The 17,327-nt window shown below is 35.8% G+C and overlaps 1 protein-coding gene across 1 annotated transcript in view; it reads left to right on the top strand.

Moving 5' to 3' along the window:
* Window positions 1-17,327, top strand: part of LOC150082844 (neural-cadherin-like) — a 500,869-nt gene that overhangs the window by 23,790 nt on the left and 459,752 nt on the right. Inside the window, exon 3 of the mRNA XM_090377625.1 lies at window positions 9,570-9,761. Coding sequence (XP_090233751.1) covers window positions 9,570-9,761 — 192 coding nt within the window. The remainder of the gene's footprint in view (window positions 1-9,569; window positions 9,762-17,327) is intronic.

The following is a 17,327-nucleotide window of genomic DNA, read 5'->3' as shown; positions in this document are numbered from 1 at the left end:
GTAATCACTGTCACCTAGTTGTTCCTTTCTTTGCAAATTCTTAATGCATGAATAACTGCTGATAATCAGATCAAGACTATTACTGTTTCTGGTTGCCTCTTGAACAAGTTGCTGCTGCTGTAGAAAACAGTCATCCAATAAATCCACAAAAGTCTTGCTAGTGTGCAAGTGACCAACCCACAAGTTCTAGTCAATATCTGGAAAGTTAAAATCACCCATTATAAGACATTCTGATTTACTGGCCCACTCTATTTCTCTGCACTGTTGCTCATTGTATTCATCAGATTCATTAGGCCTATAACACACACATACTCTCATTTTTCCTTTCCCAGGTGCTTGTCACACCAAACAGACTCAACATTGCATTGTCCACCAACCTCAATTGGATGCACTTCCTTAGATTTTGTGTTAACTAACAGCATAACTCCTCCTCCCTTCCTATCCTGTCTATACTTTCTGTACACATTTTACTCCCAAAATTCCAATTCTGCACTGCTTATATCTGTGTGACACCATGTCTCTGATATCCCAACAATATCTGCCTTTGATGTAATGACTAGCACTTCAAGCTCAGCAAATTTATTAACTATACTCCTAGCATTGGTGTACATGCAAGTATACATGCACTTGTTTCTACTCTTAGTTACTCTAACACAGCTCATGTATTTATTTGTTCCACTATTACTCCCAACAGTCCTGGAAATCTCCATTACCTTGCTTTCTAGGCTGCTGCTCATTCTTATAGAAGCAGTGGCAAGAATCACTTCTGCCTCTGCCTGCAGCCACTGTTAACCTTTTAGTCTGTGTATCTCCCCAAGCTAGCAGTTTTCTGACCCACCTAACAGTGCCTCGATAGCATCAGCAAATATTCTAGCACCCTTTCTATTTGAGTGTATCCCATCCCTGTAGAAGCAGTCTCTCCTGTCATCAAGCAGAGACTAGGCTGAAAAAAATTCTACCCCTTTAGCCTTGCACAATCTCTTCAGGGCTGAATTGATTGACAAGGCTCTCATCATATACTCCATCTAGGGCTCACAATACCGGTATTAAAACCAGTATTTCAAAAAATAATAAATTTTTTTGCAATAAATTTTGATGGCAGTTAGGTGCAATAAAATAAGGAAAAAAACAAGTAATTACCTGAATTCACATTTTAAATCAAACTTTTATTGCAGTAATAAATTTTCTAGCAAAAATTATTAAACCTACAGTTATTCTAAAAACAAAAAAATAAGCATTCACACTACCTATCTGAATAAAGTGAGCTCTTAAGAAACTCAATAGTGTTATCGTTTAAACTGGATCTAATTTTGGTATATATTTAATTAGCGGTAGTAAATGTCCTTTTGGATTCTGTGCTGTTTGGTGCTTTGTACTGAGATAGTCATAGAAGAGTTGCAGTTTAACCCTCCCCCTTATTACCTCATCTTCGAAAAATCTTATTCCCTTTTTATCAAAAATAAAAAATATTTCCTTTTTGACTTTTTATGGCACTATATCTGTATTAACAAAAAAAAAGAGATTGACGGTTAAGCTTAGTGAGGAAACCAAATCTAAGTTGTGGGGAGGGGTTATTTATTTATTAATTTTTATTTCACTGTACACCGTAGCCGAGTGGGCAGGAGCGGGAGTGCAGTAGCACACGCTCTTTGAGTAGACCGGGGTTCAAGCCCCTGACTGCTGAATATGGTCGATCTGCCAACCCGCACTGGTCCAGTGTGGCAGATTATGGTCCATTTCCCTCAGCATGAATTGTTGAGGCTTCCATCCTGCAGTGGGTTGATAATGGCTGCACTTTACTTTTTTTTTTACTTTTATTATCGCCGTCATTGGCCATTGTTATGATTTTTGTACAGCAGCTCCTCTCAAGCACTAAGTCCCCACAAGCTGCCTGACCGTGTTAAAAAAAAAAAAAAAAAGAGAATATCCAGGAACTGAGGAATATCCCCCCCACACACGTACAGGTGACCCCCGCTTAACGCTGATAATTCGTTTCGTAAAAACAGAGCACTAAGTGAATCCGTGCTAAGCGCGCACCGCATTCCCATAAAGTAACATATGTATTTGTGAGTTGCGGTCAGTGCCATAGGATATTTCCTAATCAATAATAAACAGTAGTGAAAAGATGCACAAATATCGGTCAAAATATTTAATATTCAAATATTTGTACATATAAAATATTCTGCATTACATACATATATAATTATGTGGTAACTACTTACGAATCAAAATTAAACTTAAAATTCCAATTGAAATCATGAATTTTGGGTTGTACTTTGGCCCACTTCCTGGTAAACTAAAAGAGGTTTGTTTTAATTTTAAATCTCCTGCAGCGTTACCACCCAACAATAAAGTCAACTGATCCTTAGCTGCTTTGAAACCTATGATGTTTTTTTTTTTTTCTTTCAATATGAAACTTCTTTTGGGCATTTGTTTCCAAAAAAAGTTCTGCTTCATTTATGTTAAAAACTTGTTGAGAAGTATAACACATAATACCCCTCTTCAATAATTTTAACAAGTTCTGTTTTGAAAGTTTCAGCTCTTTGATCTGCACTTGTGGCTTCTCCCTGGATTTTAAATATTCAGCCAACCCTTACTAGTTTTAAATGGTTCCACATTTTTTTTTTAGTTGAGTTTTCTTTAGATCTAGGCTAATCTCTGTCTTTTTTTTTTTTTTTTTATAATATTTAACTAAACTGAATTCTGCATTGGATATTATCTTCAATAAAATTAGTTAATCTCTCCATTTCAATCCTAATAGCTGGCCTAGCCCTAGTTGTTTGCAGTAGAACAGCTGTCTTTCCCTCTGCTAAAATTAATTCTTTATTTTTTATAATTGTTCTTTCAGTTAAACTTGCCAGTCTTAAATTATGGCACAAATCCGCTTGTCGTTGACTGGAATCGATTCGGTTCAAAATGTCTAATTTAATTTTCAAATTCAGTCTTTTTCTTACATTTATAGCCTTCATACTGCGTCCAGGCATTGCTTTTTCATTCTTATCTGCCATTATTAACTCTTCGAAAATGTAGGCTGCATTAATTATGATGCAACTTTCGAGTAAACTGTCCATTAAGCACGATGTCTAGTGCTGTACAGAGTGATGACTAGACTTCGGATAAATGCATATAATGCAAATATTACAAGCAATATACTTGATAATTTTTTAAAATGTTGATCTCGGAACTATGTAAGAAGTCACTGTACTGCAATTAAATTAGCCTGCGAGAAAATTTCACTTAGCGTGGGAGAATTTCTCAAGTCAGCGTGGGAATCGTTTAAATGCTGTTTTGCTATTCATTTTCAAGCTGTCGACTCCATGAAATGAAATGATTTCGTTAAATATACCAAAAATGCAATCTGTAAAAGAGCGTTATAGTGATTTGTGACAGCGTTATGGTCAGATACGGGTTATAATATAAGAACAGCATTATAGTGAATCAGCGTGAAGCGAACCGCGTTATAACGAGGGCTTGCTGTATATATTATTATAGGTGAGCTGTCAGTTTCTCAAAAGCAATGACACAAATATAAAACATTTATCATACAAATCTACTTACAATACATAACTGGTGTTGTTCATTTACATCTAATCTATTCATTTTTCTCATTTAAGCTGTTAATACATGCTATCATTTTCATAAAATTTCTCTCAATTAAAAATCTCAACTCTCTCTACAGCAGCGGTTCTCAAACTTTCTGAGCCCACGCCTCCCTTGACCTGTAAAATTTTTCTGGTGCCTCCCTTGAAATAAAGCATCTATAATTGTGCAATTTCTTATTTTTAATATGTTAATACAATAATTATTAATACTACATGAAATAATAAGCATCTGTAGTTCTAAAAGTATTACGTTAGTTCTAAATTACATTAGTAATTTAGAACTAACGTAATACTTTATTTGTATTTCTAAATTACATTAGTAATTTAGAAATACAACTTCTAAATTACTAATGATTATTATCAGTAAGTAATCACGCTAAAAACAATAAACACAATCGCACACCGCTGAAACCATATTTTCAACCATGCAGCTAATGCTATACTATGCAATCTACCTATGTATGTCATACATAGTATGCACTAAATTATATATATATATTGCATTACATCATATCAATCATAATTCATCAATCCATTTCAGCAAAATATATTTTTTTCCAAATAAATGTTTATATCGAAGTTAGAGTGAGATAGCTGGCGGTAAATGCTTTAAAAAATAGGTTATAAAATTTAATGTTATGTTATGAAAGTTTATTTATATGTATTTTTTTTTATTTATATATGTTGTTATGAAAATTACATTTCTGTTAAACTTTTTGTGCCTCCTTTTGCACTAGTCCACGTCTCCCCAGGGAGGTGCACCTCCCAGTTTGGAAATTGCTGCTCTACAGGTTCAAACACTAAACTAATTCAATCTTAATCACTTCCTCATATTTCTCTAATCACCAATATCAATTCTCTTCACAACAGCAATCCATAAGTCACTAACTTAATGATAACAATTCCATGTAATGTCTCTTAATTTAGCAATATCAATTTTCTTTACAACTCCAACCAATAAACCAATTCAATACTAAACATTTCCTCATTTCTCTTGTTTCTTCAACCTTACTCTAAAATAATCTCCCACTTTATCTAAATACCATTTCCAAAACAACACAGTTCAGAGGACTTAACCTTCCTTCTCTTTCATGGTGAGGTTCCTTTCACGGAGTGCAGTGATATCTCTCTCTCTCTCTCTTCTTAGTTGAACTCTGCATCTCTGCTGTATAGCTCTTCCAGTACTGTCTTATTTCTGGATTTCGAAAACAGTTCTCTGTTAATACTGAAGGAAATTACCACAGCAGTAGTAGAAGCCAGGGCACTATCTGACTGGCTTGTTATTCAACTTCCGGATTAACTTCTAGCACAGGAACATGCCCGGCAGAACCCTTCCTATATAGCTGGACACTCCCAGAACTACCACTGGAAGTTTGCAATCCCTCCGAACAACCCACAAACCCCTCTTTTGGTGTGAGCACCTTCTCTATTTCTTTCTCATTTATTTATTTATTGAATTGATTGCAAGTTACAGTCGCCCCTCGTACTACTTTTTTATACGCAAGCTTATGTGCAAACTCCAGAGGGGTTTCGTATCTCCCCTTATCTAATTTAAACCTGACCCATTCACAGTGTTATTCTTTAAACTTGTTCTTCTTCCTTTGGTGGAAGAAACAGAATATTTTTCCCACACAACGAAACGCTTTGATCTTTTACGTCAAGATCACCTGTTCACAATACCTTTGAACTGCTCCATACCGACACCCTTTCCCAAAATGCACTAAGTGTTGCATCCTCAAGTAGTGGTGTTAATAGAGGGATTAAACTATTGTTCAGAAGGTTTTAATTTTAACCGTTCCTCACCATTGTTCACCATATTTAATTGCATTATCAGGCCTGCTGCCACTAATGCAAATATTTCCTTTATTTCTTAAGTGCTTTACTTCCACACACACTTTACTTACTAAGAGAAATATATTTGTTAAGATTTTGTCTTACAGTTTCGTGACGTTCACAGTACAAATGCAAATGACGTTTGCATTTTTACTCTGTATAGCAGTCCCTCATTTCCAAATTCAGCAGTATTAATGATTTATTGTCGTCGATTTTATATCCTTTATGTGAATAAATCATGGCTAATTATTTTTTTAATTAGTACTTAAGAACCGGTATGTTTGTATCAATACTTGGATTTGAATACTGGAAAAAAAAATTACTGGGATCCTGGAATCTTTGTATTGTAAGCCCTAACTCCCTCCTATCGTGTCTGGGCAGAATTGCAGACACTTTCACATTCAACCCTAACTCATGACTTTTTTTCAACATTGCACTGTACTTGTTGAGTAAATCTGCAGATCTCTTACTCTTAATGTCATTAGTTCCAATGTGTACAATGTTATCACCTTTTGTGCCCTTAAAAGATATTTGCTCTCCTATCTTTCTGCTGTTACAAAACTATATAATTCCAAATAAGTATTTGATTAACTTTTGCTAATCAGATTTCTGAAAACTTCATGTATCACTGTAGATAACAAAGTATTTATTCAGTTTGTCATTAATCTGTAAAATATCATTAGTCATACTATTCATATACTGTACAGTGAACCAAGATCATTCATCCCTTTCTTTCTGGAATTAACGTACACAAAGAATTCCTTGCTGCTTTTCTTTATACTCTTAGCCAAGGATTTTCTGTAATCTGCCTTAGCTTGTTTAACCTCTTTAGTAACTGAAATGTGTTAAGGGCTTTAGCTTGTGAGAGATTTAGACTTATTCTGTGGTATCCACTGAGAATAAGTAACAATAGTCTTCTCCTTTGGTGAAGCGTTACTTATTCGAAGTAGTACAATATCATGGCAACTCGTGAAGGTATTCAAATCTGAGATATAACTTAAACGATGCCGCCTTCGCATATTTGTGCTAATTCAGAGTTTAGCTGCGTACTAATATGATGCGTTTGCACTAACTTGTATGTCCTCTTTTGTAACTTGGTTACACAGTAGTTTATACTTATTATAGGATTCTGTATCTCTTGGCAATTTAAAGTCATCCAGTGCATTTGTTTTCTCTGCTACTAAGCTCATCAGTTCATTCTGGTCTAAATTTGGGACAATATCTTTTAATTGGTGTAAAATGCATAGTGGCTTCTTCAATTACCTCTCTCTAAACACTTTCTGTTTGGCATTTATATTTTTTTAACAACTTTGTTGGTCCCACTGAAGAGTTAAAAATGTCTGTTGTTGTTTTGGTTTTTAGGAGCATTAGCAACTAAGGCCATATTGCTCCGGAAATATGCGGTGGTCATTCCCTGACCTTTCCGCCCCCTCCGTATTTGGTGGTGACGGGCTCGAACCCCGGTCTAATCAAGAAGCGTGTGCTACGCACTGCTGCTCCTTCCCACCTGGCTACGGAGGCGCCTAAAAATGTCTGAGCCTCCATAATCACATGTGGAAACACATCCCTTCCCTTTACCCTCAACTGCAGTTATTTCTTTGAATAAATCCCATATCAGTATGCAATGATCACTTTCACCTAAAGGTTCCTTAACCTGAATATTCTTAATACATGATGAATCACTGTTAATAACCAGATTAATAACATTGCTTTCCCTTGTTACCTCTCTAATACATTGGTGTAGAAAGCAGTCATTCAATAAACTGAGAAAGGCTTTGCTACTGAGTAGCTAACTCACTAAATGCAGTCAACATCTGGAACGTTGAAATCCCCCATGGTGAGATGTAATACTTCACTTAGTAATTCTGAAATAAGTTTCTGATTATTTTTAAAAAATAATTTTTTAAAAATTTTTTGAACTTGTGATTTCTCATATCCCATAATCACACATTAAACCTGAATGTGAATGACTGACGTCTAAGCTATAAAAAAAATTTTTTTTTTTTGTATATATAGACATTTTTTAAAATTTTATTTAGCCAAATAGTGACTTTTGTCCCAAAAGTCACTATCTATTTGGCTAAATAAGATGAATTTCATAAAAATGCCCAAATGACATGATTATATGCATATTTTTATATAAAACATTGTTCCACAACTTTTCATAATTTATTTTTTCTTTCCAGGCCCAAATATATGTATAATATTGCTATTAAAACATTTTTTTGAAATTTGCCTTATTTAGCCTAAGAGATAGTGACTTTTGGGACACCCTGTATTATACTTTAATGCAAACTATATATATATACTTATAGTTTTATTCTCATACAAGGTTATTGGTAAACATGTTGCTTCATTCATTTATTTGTTGCTCTCAGCATAAATGCAACTTTAAGCTGTATTTATGTCAGTGCAATAGTTCCTGCAGGGAGAAAGGGAGGAAAAACCATTCGTGAAGAGGCAACCCCTTCTCTTCACACATTCTCTTCTGTGAAGAGAAGTGGTTGCCTCTTCATAATGCATGTGCCTCCTCATTTACTTCTTCACTAGTGTCATTGCAGTTTGTGGTTTTTCGTGTGTTGCTTATTTTGATTTGCTATATATTTTGATGTAAAACTATGCATGCAGTTTCTATATATAAATTTTCTTACTACCCATAATTTAAACAAATGAGTATTGTATGGATTTTTTTTCCCTATATATAAACAATTTTTCTGAAAACAGTGTTTCTATACAATTTTTCCTTAAAAAAAATATTTTCTTGTACACTGTATTACATGTTTTAATTTAAAGCTCATCCTGTTATAGTACACCAGCCTACAACTTGTTTCAAGTTACTACATATTTATTTACCTTGCCTGCAATTGCATAGTGGTGCATTGCAATCCATGCGCCTCCCCATTTCCTTTCTCTTCTTCGCTAGTGTTATTGCAGTTTGTTTTCCGTGTGTCATTGTTTTGATTTGCTATATATTTTGATGTAAAACTGTGTATGCAGTTTCTATATATAAATTTTCTTACTACCCATAATGTAAACAAATGAGTGCAAAAAAAAGTTTTTCAAAAAAATGGAAAGCATTAAATATTGAAACAAAAATGGAAGTTTTAAAGTTTTCGTGAAAATGGTTTTGGTTTCTGACAAGAACACAGACGTGAAAAAGAAGCTGCACTTTCAAAAGAAAATGGTGCCTCCATAGCCAGGTGGGCAGGGGCAGCTGTGTGTAGCACATGCTTCTTGATTAGACCGGGGTTCGAGCCCGTGCCCACCAAATACGGAGGATGCGGAAAGGTCAGGGAATGACCACTGCATATCCCCGGGGCAATATGGCCCTAGTTGCTAATGCTCCTAAAAACCAAATAACAAACAATAACAAAAGAAATTGGATAAGCTGATGAGTGGTTACAGATTTACTTTAGAAGTGAGGAGGAGGGGGAAAGAAGTAAGCAAGCAAGGTAACAAGATTCCCCAATACCTCCAATTAAAACTTTAGCCACCAAAAACAAAACAGTATTGCTTGTGCATGTTGTATTTCAATAAACTTATATTTAACCCTAGAGTTTTAGTGTTAATGTTACTAGTCATTGTGTAATATGTATTGATGAAAATAAGTCTGAAAATGGGGTTGTTATTGATAATTTATAGCTTTACGGAACTTATCCCTTACTGTTATATGGAAAAGTGTATGCTATAAGTGCACATTTCTATTGAATGATGTTTTTTAGGAATCTATAGCAGGATGAGCTGTATTATTAAAAAGAAAAAACATACCATTACTAATAATCAGTCTGAGGGCATGTTATATTTTTATTATATTTATTTTTATTTTTAAAATAAAAATAAAATATTTTTATTTTTATATAGTTATATTAATATTAAAATGCATCTTATACATAGTTTACTTGTTAAACTAGAAATTTTACCTTTATTCCCCCCCCCCCCCCCCCTTCCCCCATAGTCCCTTATCCTTGCTCATGTCTACTCATGTGAACAGCTGCAGGCATGTAGCCTGTACATACTGTGAAAGGTCTTGGTGTATTTTATTTCTTATTATTCTGTTTAGTTATATTTGGTAAATTCGTAATTTGTTTGTTAAAAAAAAGTGTTTGGTTATGTGTTCTCTTATTCTTTTCAAAGCTGTAGATCAACAGAGGATTATAATACATGTCAGTGATGTCAATGATGAAGAACCTTATTTCATTAATCGACCGATGCCAATGCAAGCAGTGGTTCAACTTAATGCTCCACCTAGAACATCAGTATATAAACTTCAGGCTCGAGATCCAGACACTGATAGTACTATTCATTACCTTCTAGTCAGGGATAGAAGTAAGTATTTGTAGTATCAATGCAGTTTATTGGTTTTGGACTAGTTTTTATTGGTTAAAGTTGTTTGAGACAAATCTGAAAATTGCTTGGTAAACAGGTTTTTTTATTTTTTTTTAAACATTTTTAATGCTTTGTAAGGAAAGACTTTATTATAATTCTTATAAGAATTTAATGGTTTATACAAGGTGATATTTGCCATTAACTTAAAAAAAATTCTTATTTCATCATTATTATTTTTTTTATGAAAATTCCAAACATGAAAGGTATTAGTACTTATTAAAAAGTACTAATATCTTTCAGTATAAAAACATATAGTACTTAGTGCCATGCATAGGTTGAGAAGATGAAAGGAGATAGTTGTTGACATTACACTTGAATTTCTGTAATTGTAATTTTCAGGAAAAATGTTCCAGTTCAGTAAAAGTTGTTCCAGAAAATGGAAGCTGAAGGAATAAATGAGGAAGAAGAAAAGTTGGGTCTTTGAGTTAAAAATTGGACAGTAAATGGATGTTGACTGCTTGCAGCATATGTTTGGACTGGTTTGAAAGAGAGATGCAGAATTACAGAAGCCAATTCAGAAGAACAGTGTTCATGGAATTATCTATAGAAAAGGCATGCAGCAGAAACAGATCATCAGTGAGACAGAGTGGAGAGACTTTGTAAGAGATGGATCATTAGTTAGTCTAACTGCCCTCTTTTGATTGGAGTCTGGAAGCCTAAGAGAGGTTATGAGGCACCACCCCAAATGCGGGAACAATATTCTATGGTAGGGCAGATTTGAGATTTGTACAGAGTGAGTAGCTGATTAGAAGAAAAGTAACACAGTGCGAAAGAGAAAACAGTTTTTTAGGTGCAGGGGAAGCAGTATTTGTGAAATGCGTATGCCAAGTGAGATTAGAAGTCAGGGTAATCCCAAAGAGAGAGATGTGGTCATGTCTAGAAATGTAAGTTTCGTCGAAGGTAAGCATATGAGCAAAAGAATCTCTTTTGCTAGAGATATAAAACAGGACTGAGTTTTAGAAGGAATGAAATTAACTAAGTTAACTTTTTCCCATTGGAGAATTACTTGGAGATCAGCATTTCAGGAATTGGTAGTGGAAATTTGAAGTTGAAGCTGTAAGTGCTGGACAGGGTTTCTCAAACTGGAAATTATAATGCAATGTGCTGTCATCAGCAAAACTATGGATAGGATTTCCAGTCAGTGGAAGAAGGTCATTAATACAGAAGAAGAAAAGAGTGGGAGAAAGGACCTTGGAGAATACTGGCATAAGTTGAGAGACTAAAAGACAGAGCCATCTACCGTTACCTGCAGTGAGCAGTCAGAAAACTGGAGACCCGGTTACAAAAAAAACAAAAAGTCTCCAATCCATAAGTGTAAGCTTACTTAGGAGATCTTTATGCCAAACATGATCAAGAGCCTTTGAAATGTCAAGAACAATTGCTTGAGTTTCACCAAAGATTTCCACTGAATTTTATCTTAGATAGGTGAATAACCATTACTAACATAAGTCAGTATATCACCAGTGAATTGACACTGATAGAAGTTATATTGGCAATCATTGATCAAATGGAAGGTTTCAAGATAGTCTAGGAGTTGGCAGTTAATGGATCTCTCTTACTTTAGAAAGAGTAGGGGTGACTGCAGTGGGATGATAATTGGATAGGAGGCATTTAGAAACTTTTTAGAAACTGGCTGGATATGAGCAAATTTCCAAGGAGAAGTAAAAACACCAGTCAAATAAGAGAGTGTAAAAAGGTGATACAGAACAGGAATAAGCTTCTTTTTTTTTTAAACTATTCTGCTGCAGCAAAATCAAGATAAATTTTTCCTTTCAGTGTGAAGTTCTCTAATGCCATGCTGTGATTTAAAGTTTTTTAGCCAGCCTGTATTGTCTTTAAAATCTGAGGACTGTCTAATTTTTAAATTCTATGCCTTTTCACACAACAAAGTCCAGATATGGGTTCTCCTAAACTTCATCCCCGTGTGAACCACAAATAAATGGCATCTTCAGGAGATGGGTCATTAACTGTTCTCATAGGTTTTTTTTTTTTTTTTTTGCACTATCATCGGAGTAAAGTTTCAGTGCAAACTTTAAAATGTTTTACTTTTTTGTTTTTAATGTTATGACTTTCCAACCTCGTAAAATTTTACTAACGAAGTCCCACTTTCTCCCTTTGAAAGTCTCTGTTTAAAATCTCAATTTTTGATTCAAATGTTAAAAATTTCTGCTTCCTTTAAAAGACGACGAAGAAGAAATGCCCTAACTACAGTATGGTAAAATAAATGTTCAGAATCTTTTTACTATGTATCTCACTTGCACATATCGTGTTAGTTGCAATATTTGTGTGCTGTTTTCTTTGTTATTGATTTGATGCTTATCTTTTTTTACCGTGTTAGATTTTATAATGCAAAAAAAAAGTCAGTGAACAGAAATAACAGATTACGAAGTGTATTGAATAAGAGATTACAGACTGTTATGTTTAGTTAGTACTGTATGTATGTTTGTTAAGCTATGTACAAATTTGTATATAAGCATAAATTTATTTTTATTTTGATAACCTGTGGATAATATTTTTCCAATTTTCCCATATCATTTAATTTTTTTAATTGGTAAGGTAATAAAAGTGTAAATTTGTGCTTTTTATATTCATTTTTATAGCCTGTGGATAATATTCTTCCGATTTTCGCTTATCAGAATTGAAATTCAATTCACAAATGTGATCACAATAACCAGTGCTTACTGTAATTATTTTATGGCACCAGCATAAAAAAAATAAATGCTGGCTCAATCAGATTATTGGTGTTCGGATTTTCGATGCTCTATAGTACTTAAAACATAATCAAACTTTTGTAACTGTGCATTAGTGATGTTAGCAACAGGAAGAGTTTGTGTGTGTGTGTGTGTGTGTGTGTGTGTATATATATATATATATATATATATATATATATATATATATATATACCATCAGTCAGCCATACCTCTTCTATTTTTTAGTGTTGTTTTGCAAACACCTAAACATTGACAGCTATTTCTGCTGGAATTTCCATCTTATCACTCATCATCTTTCATCGTTCTACTATTCCACGGGTCAACGTATAAAGCCTTGCCAATATGCCCTGTCCATCATTGATTTCACTCCAGTTTCCTCCCTTCTTAATGACATCAGTCTTTATCATGTCTTGCCCCCTCATTCTTCATCTCCCCTTTGTCTTTTGTCCCTTAATTGTAAATCACACATTCTTCTTGGCAAATGCCTCTCGTTCATCCTCTTGATATATCCAAACTATTTTAAACGTAACCTTTCAGTCACCTTTCAAACTATTTTAAACGTAACCCTTTCAGGAGTGTTTCAACCTGAATTCTCTCCCTAATTGCATCATTCCTGATTTTGTCACATCTTGTCTTTCTGGCTATGCTTCTCACAAATCTCATTTCTGCCCCTTGTATTCTGCTTTCATCCTTTTTCCTCATAGTCCAGGTTTTCAGATGCATACGTCAGAATTGTTACGTAATAGGTCTGATATATAACTGCCTTACACTTCAGCGGTATGTTCCTGTTCAGATCAGATCTCTTGTCTCAATTCTTTGTAATGGTGCTTCCTACATACTGGAAGTTGTTAACAATTTTTAGCTCTTTCCCTACCATTGTAATGTATCCATCAGGCTCGCCACTCCTCTTTAGAACCATTACTTCACTCTTTTCCTGTCTGAAAATCAGTCCAAATTCATTGGACATTCTAGCCCACATATCAACAAGTGCCGTTGCACTTGTTCCCTGCTCTCTCCTCATATGCAGAGGTCATCTGTGAAGAGCATGACTTTCATCTGGTCTTGTCCAAGTTGTTCTGCCACTCTACATTGCACATCATTCATGACAGGTATTAGCATTAGTAGAGGCACACGATGCAAGAAAGCAAGCTTATGCAGCATAAGCAAAAAGAAAGCTCCGATTTCACCTCCCCGTTTGTTCCAAATTCCTGTCCAGCTCAGCCTTAAATTTATTTAGGCTATCAACTTCCACAACAAAAGATCGAAATCTGTTCCACCAATCAACTACCCATTGGCTAAAGGCAAACTTTTGCACATCTATCCTACAACTGTCTTTCCTCAATTTTGAATCTATGCCCTCTCAGGTGATTATTCTGAGCAAGAGGAAAAATCCCATCAGCATTGAGCATGCTCAAACCATTCAAGGCTTTGTATACCTCAATCAGATCACCTTGCAGGTGCCTAGTCTCCAAACACTGTAATCTGCAAAACTTAAGCCTTTCTTCGTAAGAGCAACCCTTTGTTCCATTCATTAATCTTGTTGCCCTTCTCTGTACTTGTTCCAACAGCTCTGCATCCTTCTTAAAATGAGGCCTCCAGACCTGTATACAGTACTCAAGGTGTGGCCTGACCATCACCTTATACGAGGGGATAATCACCTCCTTATCCACCCAAAGGTCGCGGGTTCGAATCCTGCCTCGGGATTCGAAATGCAAAAAATGCAAAAACTTTGGGAGGTGAATTATTACCACAGAAGCCGATGCGCCAACGACTAACAAAAAAAAAAAAAAAAAAATTCCTGTATATCATTGACAAGACACTATGAGCTACTCTTGCAGACCATCTGCACTGCTCAGAAAATTTTATATCCGCCTACACAATTATCCCAGGTCCTTTTCATTCTCTACCACTGTCAGTGTAGTACTACAGAGTTGATACATTACTCTCGGGTTACTGCTTCCCATATGTAGTACCTTACATTTGTCAATGTTAAACTTCATTTGCCACCTCTCAGCCCATCTGCTCAACTTTTCTAGATCCTGTTGCAGCAACATACTGTCATTAGTGTCATTAACAACTCTGCCAACCTTCATATCTTCTGCAAACTTAGATATTAAGCCTAATATACCATCATCAATATCATTTATAAATACAGAAAACAACAATGGACCCAACACTTAGTCCCGAGGGACTTCACTAATAAAATTAGTCCATGAAGAGCAGTGTCCATTGATTACCACTTTGTCTTCTCCCACTCAACCATCCTTTTATCCATAGCAGCAATTTGCCTCCAATGCCACACTGCTCCAATTTGTGCAGCAGTCTTCCATGTGCAACAGTATCAAAAGCCTTTCTAAGATCCAAATATATGATATCAAAGTTATTCCTTACATCCAGTTGCTTTGTGACCACATCATAGTATCCAATCAAATTGGTCAGACAAGACTTCCCCTTAACAAACCAGTGCTGTGTCCGAGCCATAGCTAAAGTCTTGTCTAGATGATCCTGCAGTGCTTCCATTAATTTTCATGGAACAGAAGTTAAACTAACAGGTCTATAATTACTTGTCTCCCTTTGATCCTCCTCTGTGAATTGGGGTCACAATTGCAAATTTTCAGTTGCAATTGTGTAACTAGAGATTTGCAAATCTTCAGCACCTCAGGGTACCTCCTCTGAGTCCAAAGAAGTTCTCATAATTATGGCCAAGGGTTTGCTTACTTCCTTTGCTGCCTCCTTTAATATATCTGGATAGATCCCATCCACCCCAGGTGCGTTTTTTTTTTTTTTTATGTTTATCTTCAACAATTTCTCCTCCACTTTCCTGTCAGTTATTACAAAATCATCTAGCTCACTGTGCCAGAGTTTAATTCACCTCTGTCATTCCCCTCCCTGAATAACTCCTCATGTGTGAATGTAGATGCAAAATACTCATTTAGTTTGTTAGCCATCTGAGCAGGATCATCAACAGTTGAAACATCAATATCCAATGGACCAATCTGATTTATCCCCTTTCTTCTAGAGTTTATATAGGTAAAGAACTCTTTGCTGTTTTTCTTTACATCCTTTACCAAAGATTTCTCGTAAGCTGCTTTTGCCTGCCTAACCTCCTTTGTGACTTGGTTACAGACCAGCTTATATCTATCGTAGGCTTCCATGTCACCCATTAATTTATATATATCCCATGCATTTTTCTTCTCTGCCACATGTCTCATTAGTTCATCTGACATCCATTTAGGCCTAAACCTTGAACAATATTTCTTTGTTGGTATGTAAAGCCTAGTAACTTGCAAGATTAATTCTTTGAATGCTCCCCATTTTTAATTTGCTGTTGGTCTCGTCATCAGTTTGTTCCACCGTGTAGAATTTAAATCCTGTCTCAGACCACCATAGTCATGGTGGTCTGAGACATCATTTTTGCTAAAAAGCAAAAACCATTCCCTTTACCCTTGATGGTAGTTACCTCTTTGAGTAAATCCCACTTCAGCACACTGTGATCACAGCCACCTAGTGGTTCCTTTATCTGCAGATTCTTAATGCATGAAGAATCACTACTGATAATCAGATCAAGAGTATTACTCCCTCTAGTTGCCTCTCGAACAAGCTGATGTAGAAAACAATCAACCAATAAATCCACAAACGCCTTGCTTGTGCATCTGTGTGCGTGCGTGTGTGACCAACCCACAAATTCCAGTCAATATCCAGGAAATTAAAATCCCCCATTATAAGACTGAATTACTGGCCCACTCTATTTCCCTGTACAGTTTGTTATTATACTATTCAGAGTCATTAGGCCTATAACATACTCCTACTCTCAATTTTGATTTCCCAGTGCTTATGTCACACCAAACTGACTCGACACTGCACTGTCCAGCGATGTCGACTCGCTGTACCTCCTTAGATTTTGTGTTTCTTAACTAATAGCATAACCCCTCCTCCCTTCCTATCCTGTCTATCCATCCTGTGCACATTGTACTCCCCAAATTCCAGTTCTGCATTCCTTATATCTGTGTGACACCATGTCTCTGATATCCCAACATTATCAGCCTTTGATGTTTTGACCAATACCTCAAATTCAACTCCTAGCATTGGTGTACATGCAAGTATACATGCACCTGTTTCTATCCTTAGCTACCCTAACACAACCCATGTGTTTACTTGTACCACAATAACTCCCAGCAGTCTCTGAAATCCCCTGTATCTTGTTTTCCAGGCTGCTGCTCATTCCAACAGAAAAGAGTGCAAGAATCACTTTCACCTTTGCCAGCAGCTACTGGTCCATGTATCCCACCAAGCTAGCAGTTTTCCGACCCACCTCACGCTGCTTCGATAGTATCAGCTAATATTCTTGCACTCTTTCTATTTAAGTGTATCCCATCTCTGTAGAAGCAGTCTCTCCTTTTAACAAGCACAGACCAGGCCGAAAAAAATTCTACCCCTTGAGCCTTGCACACTCTCTCCAGGGTTGCACAATCTTTTCAGAGCTATGGAACAGTAGTGGGACAGCATGCATCCTTGCCTCAAACCTGATGTTATTTCGAAGCTCTCTGTCAACCCCATCACCGTTCTTACTTTGCTCACTGTATTGGTGTATATATTCTCAATTCTCTCTACAAGATATTCCTCTATCCCCTGGTTTCTCAAAACCTCCTATACTCTCTCTCTCTCTCTTCACAGCATCAAATGCTTTCTTTATGTCCAAAAATGCCATCCATAATTCTTTGTGTTTATAACATTTTTCCATCAGTTGCCTAATGCAGAAAATTAGATCTACTGTTGATCTGCCAGGCCTAAAGCC

The sequence above is a fragment of the Mastigoproctus giganteus genome, chromosome 7 (genome assembly GCF_048544385.1).
Source record: "Mastigoproctus giganteus isolate SK-2022 chromosome 7, ASM4854438v1, whole genome shotgun sequence".
Classification (NCBI taxonomy): domain Eukaryota; kingdom Metazoa; phylum Arthropoda; class Arachnida; order Uropygi; family Thelyphonidae; genus Mastigoproctus; species Mastigoproctus giganteus.
This window is presented reverse-complemented; position numbering and strand designations above follow the sequence as displayed.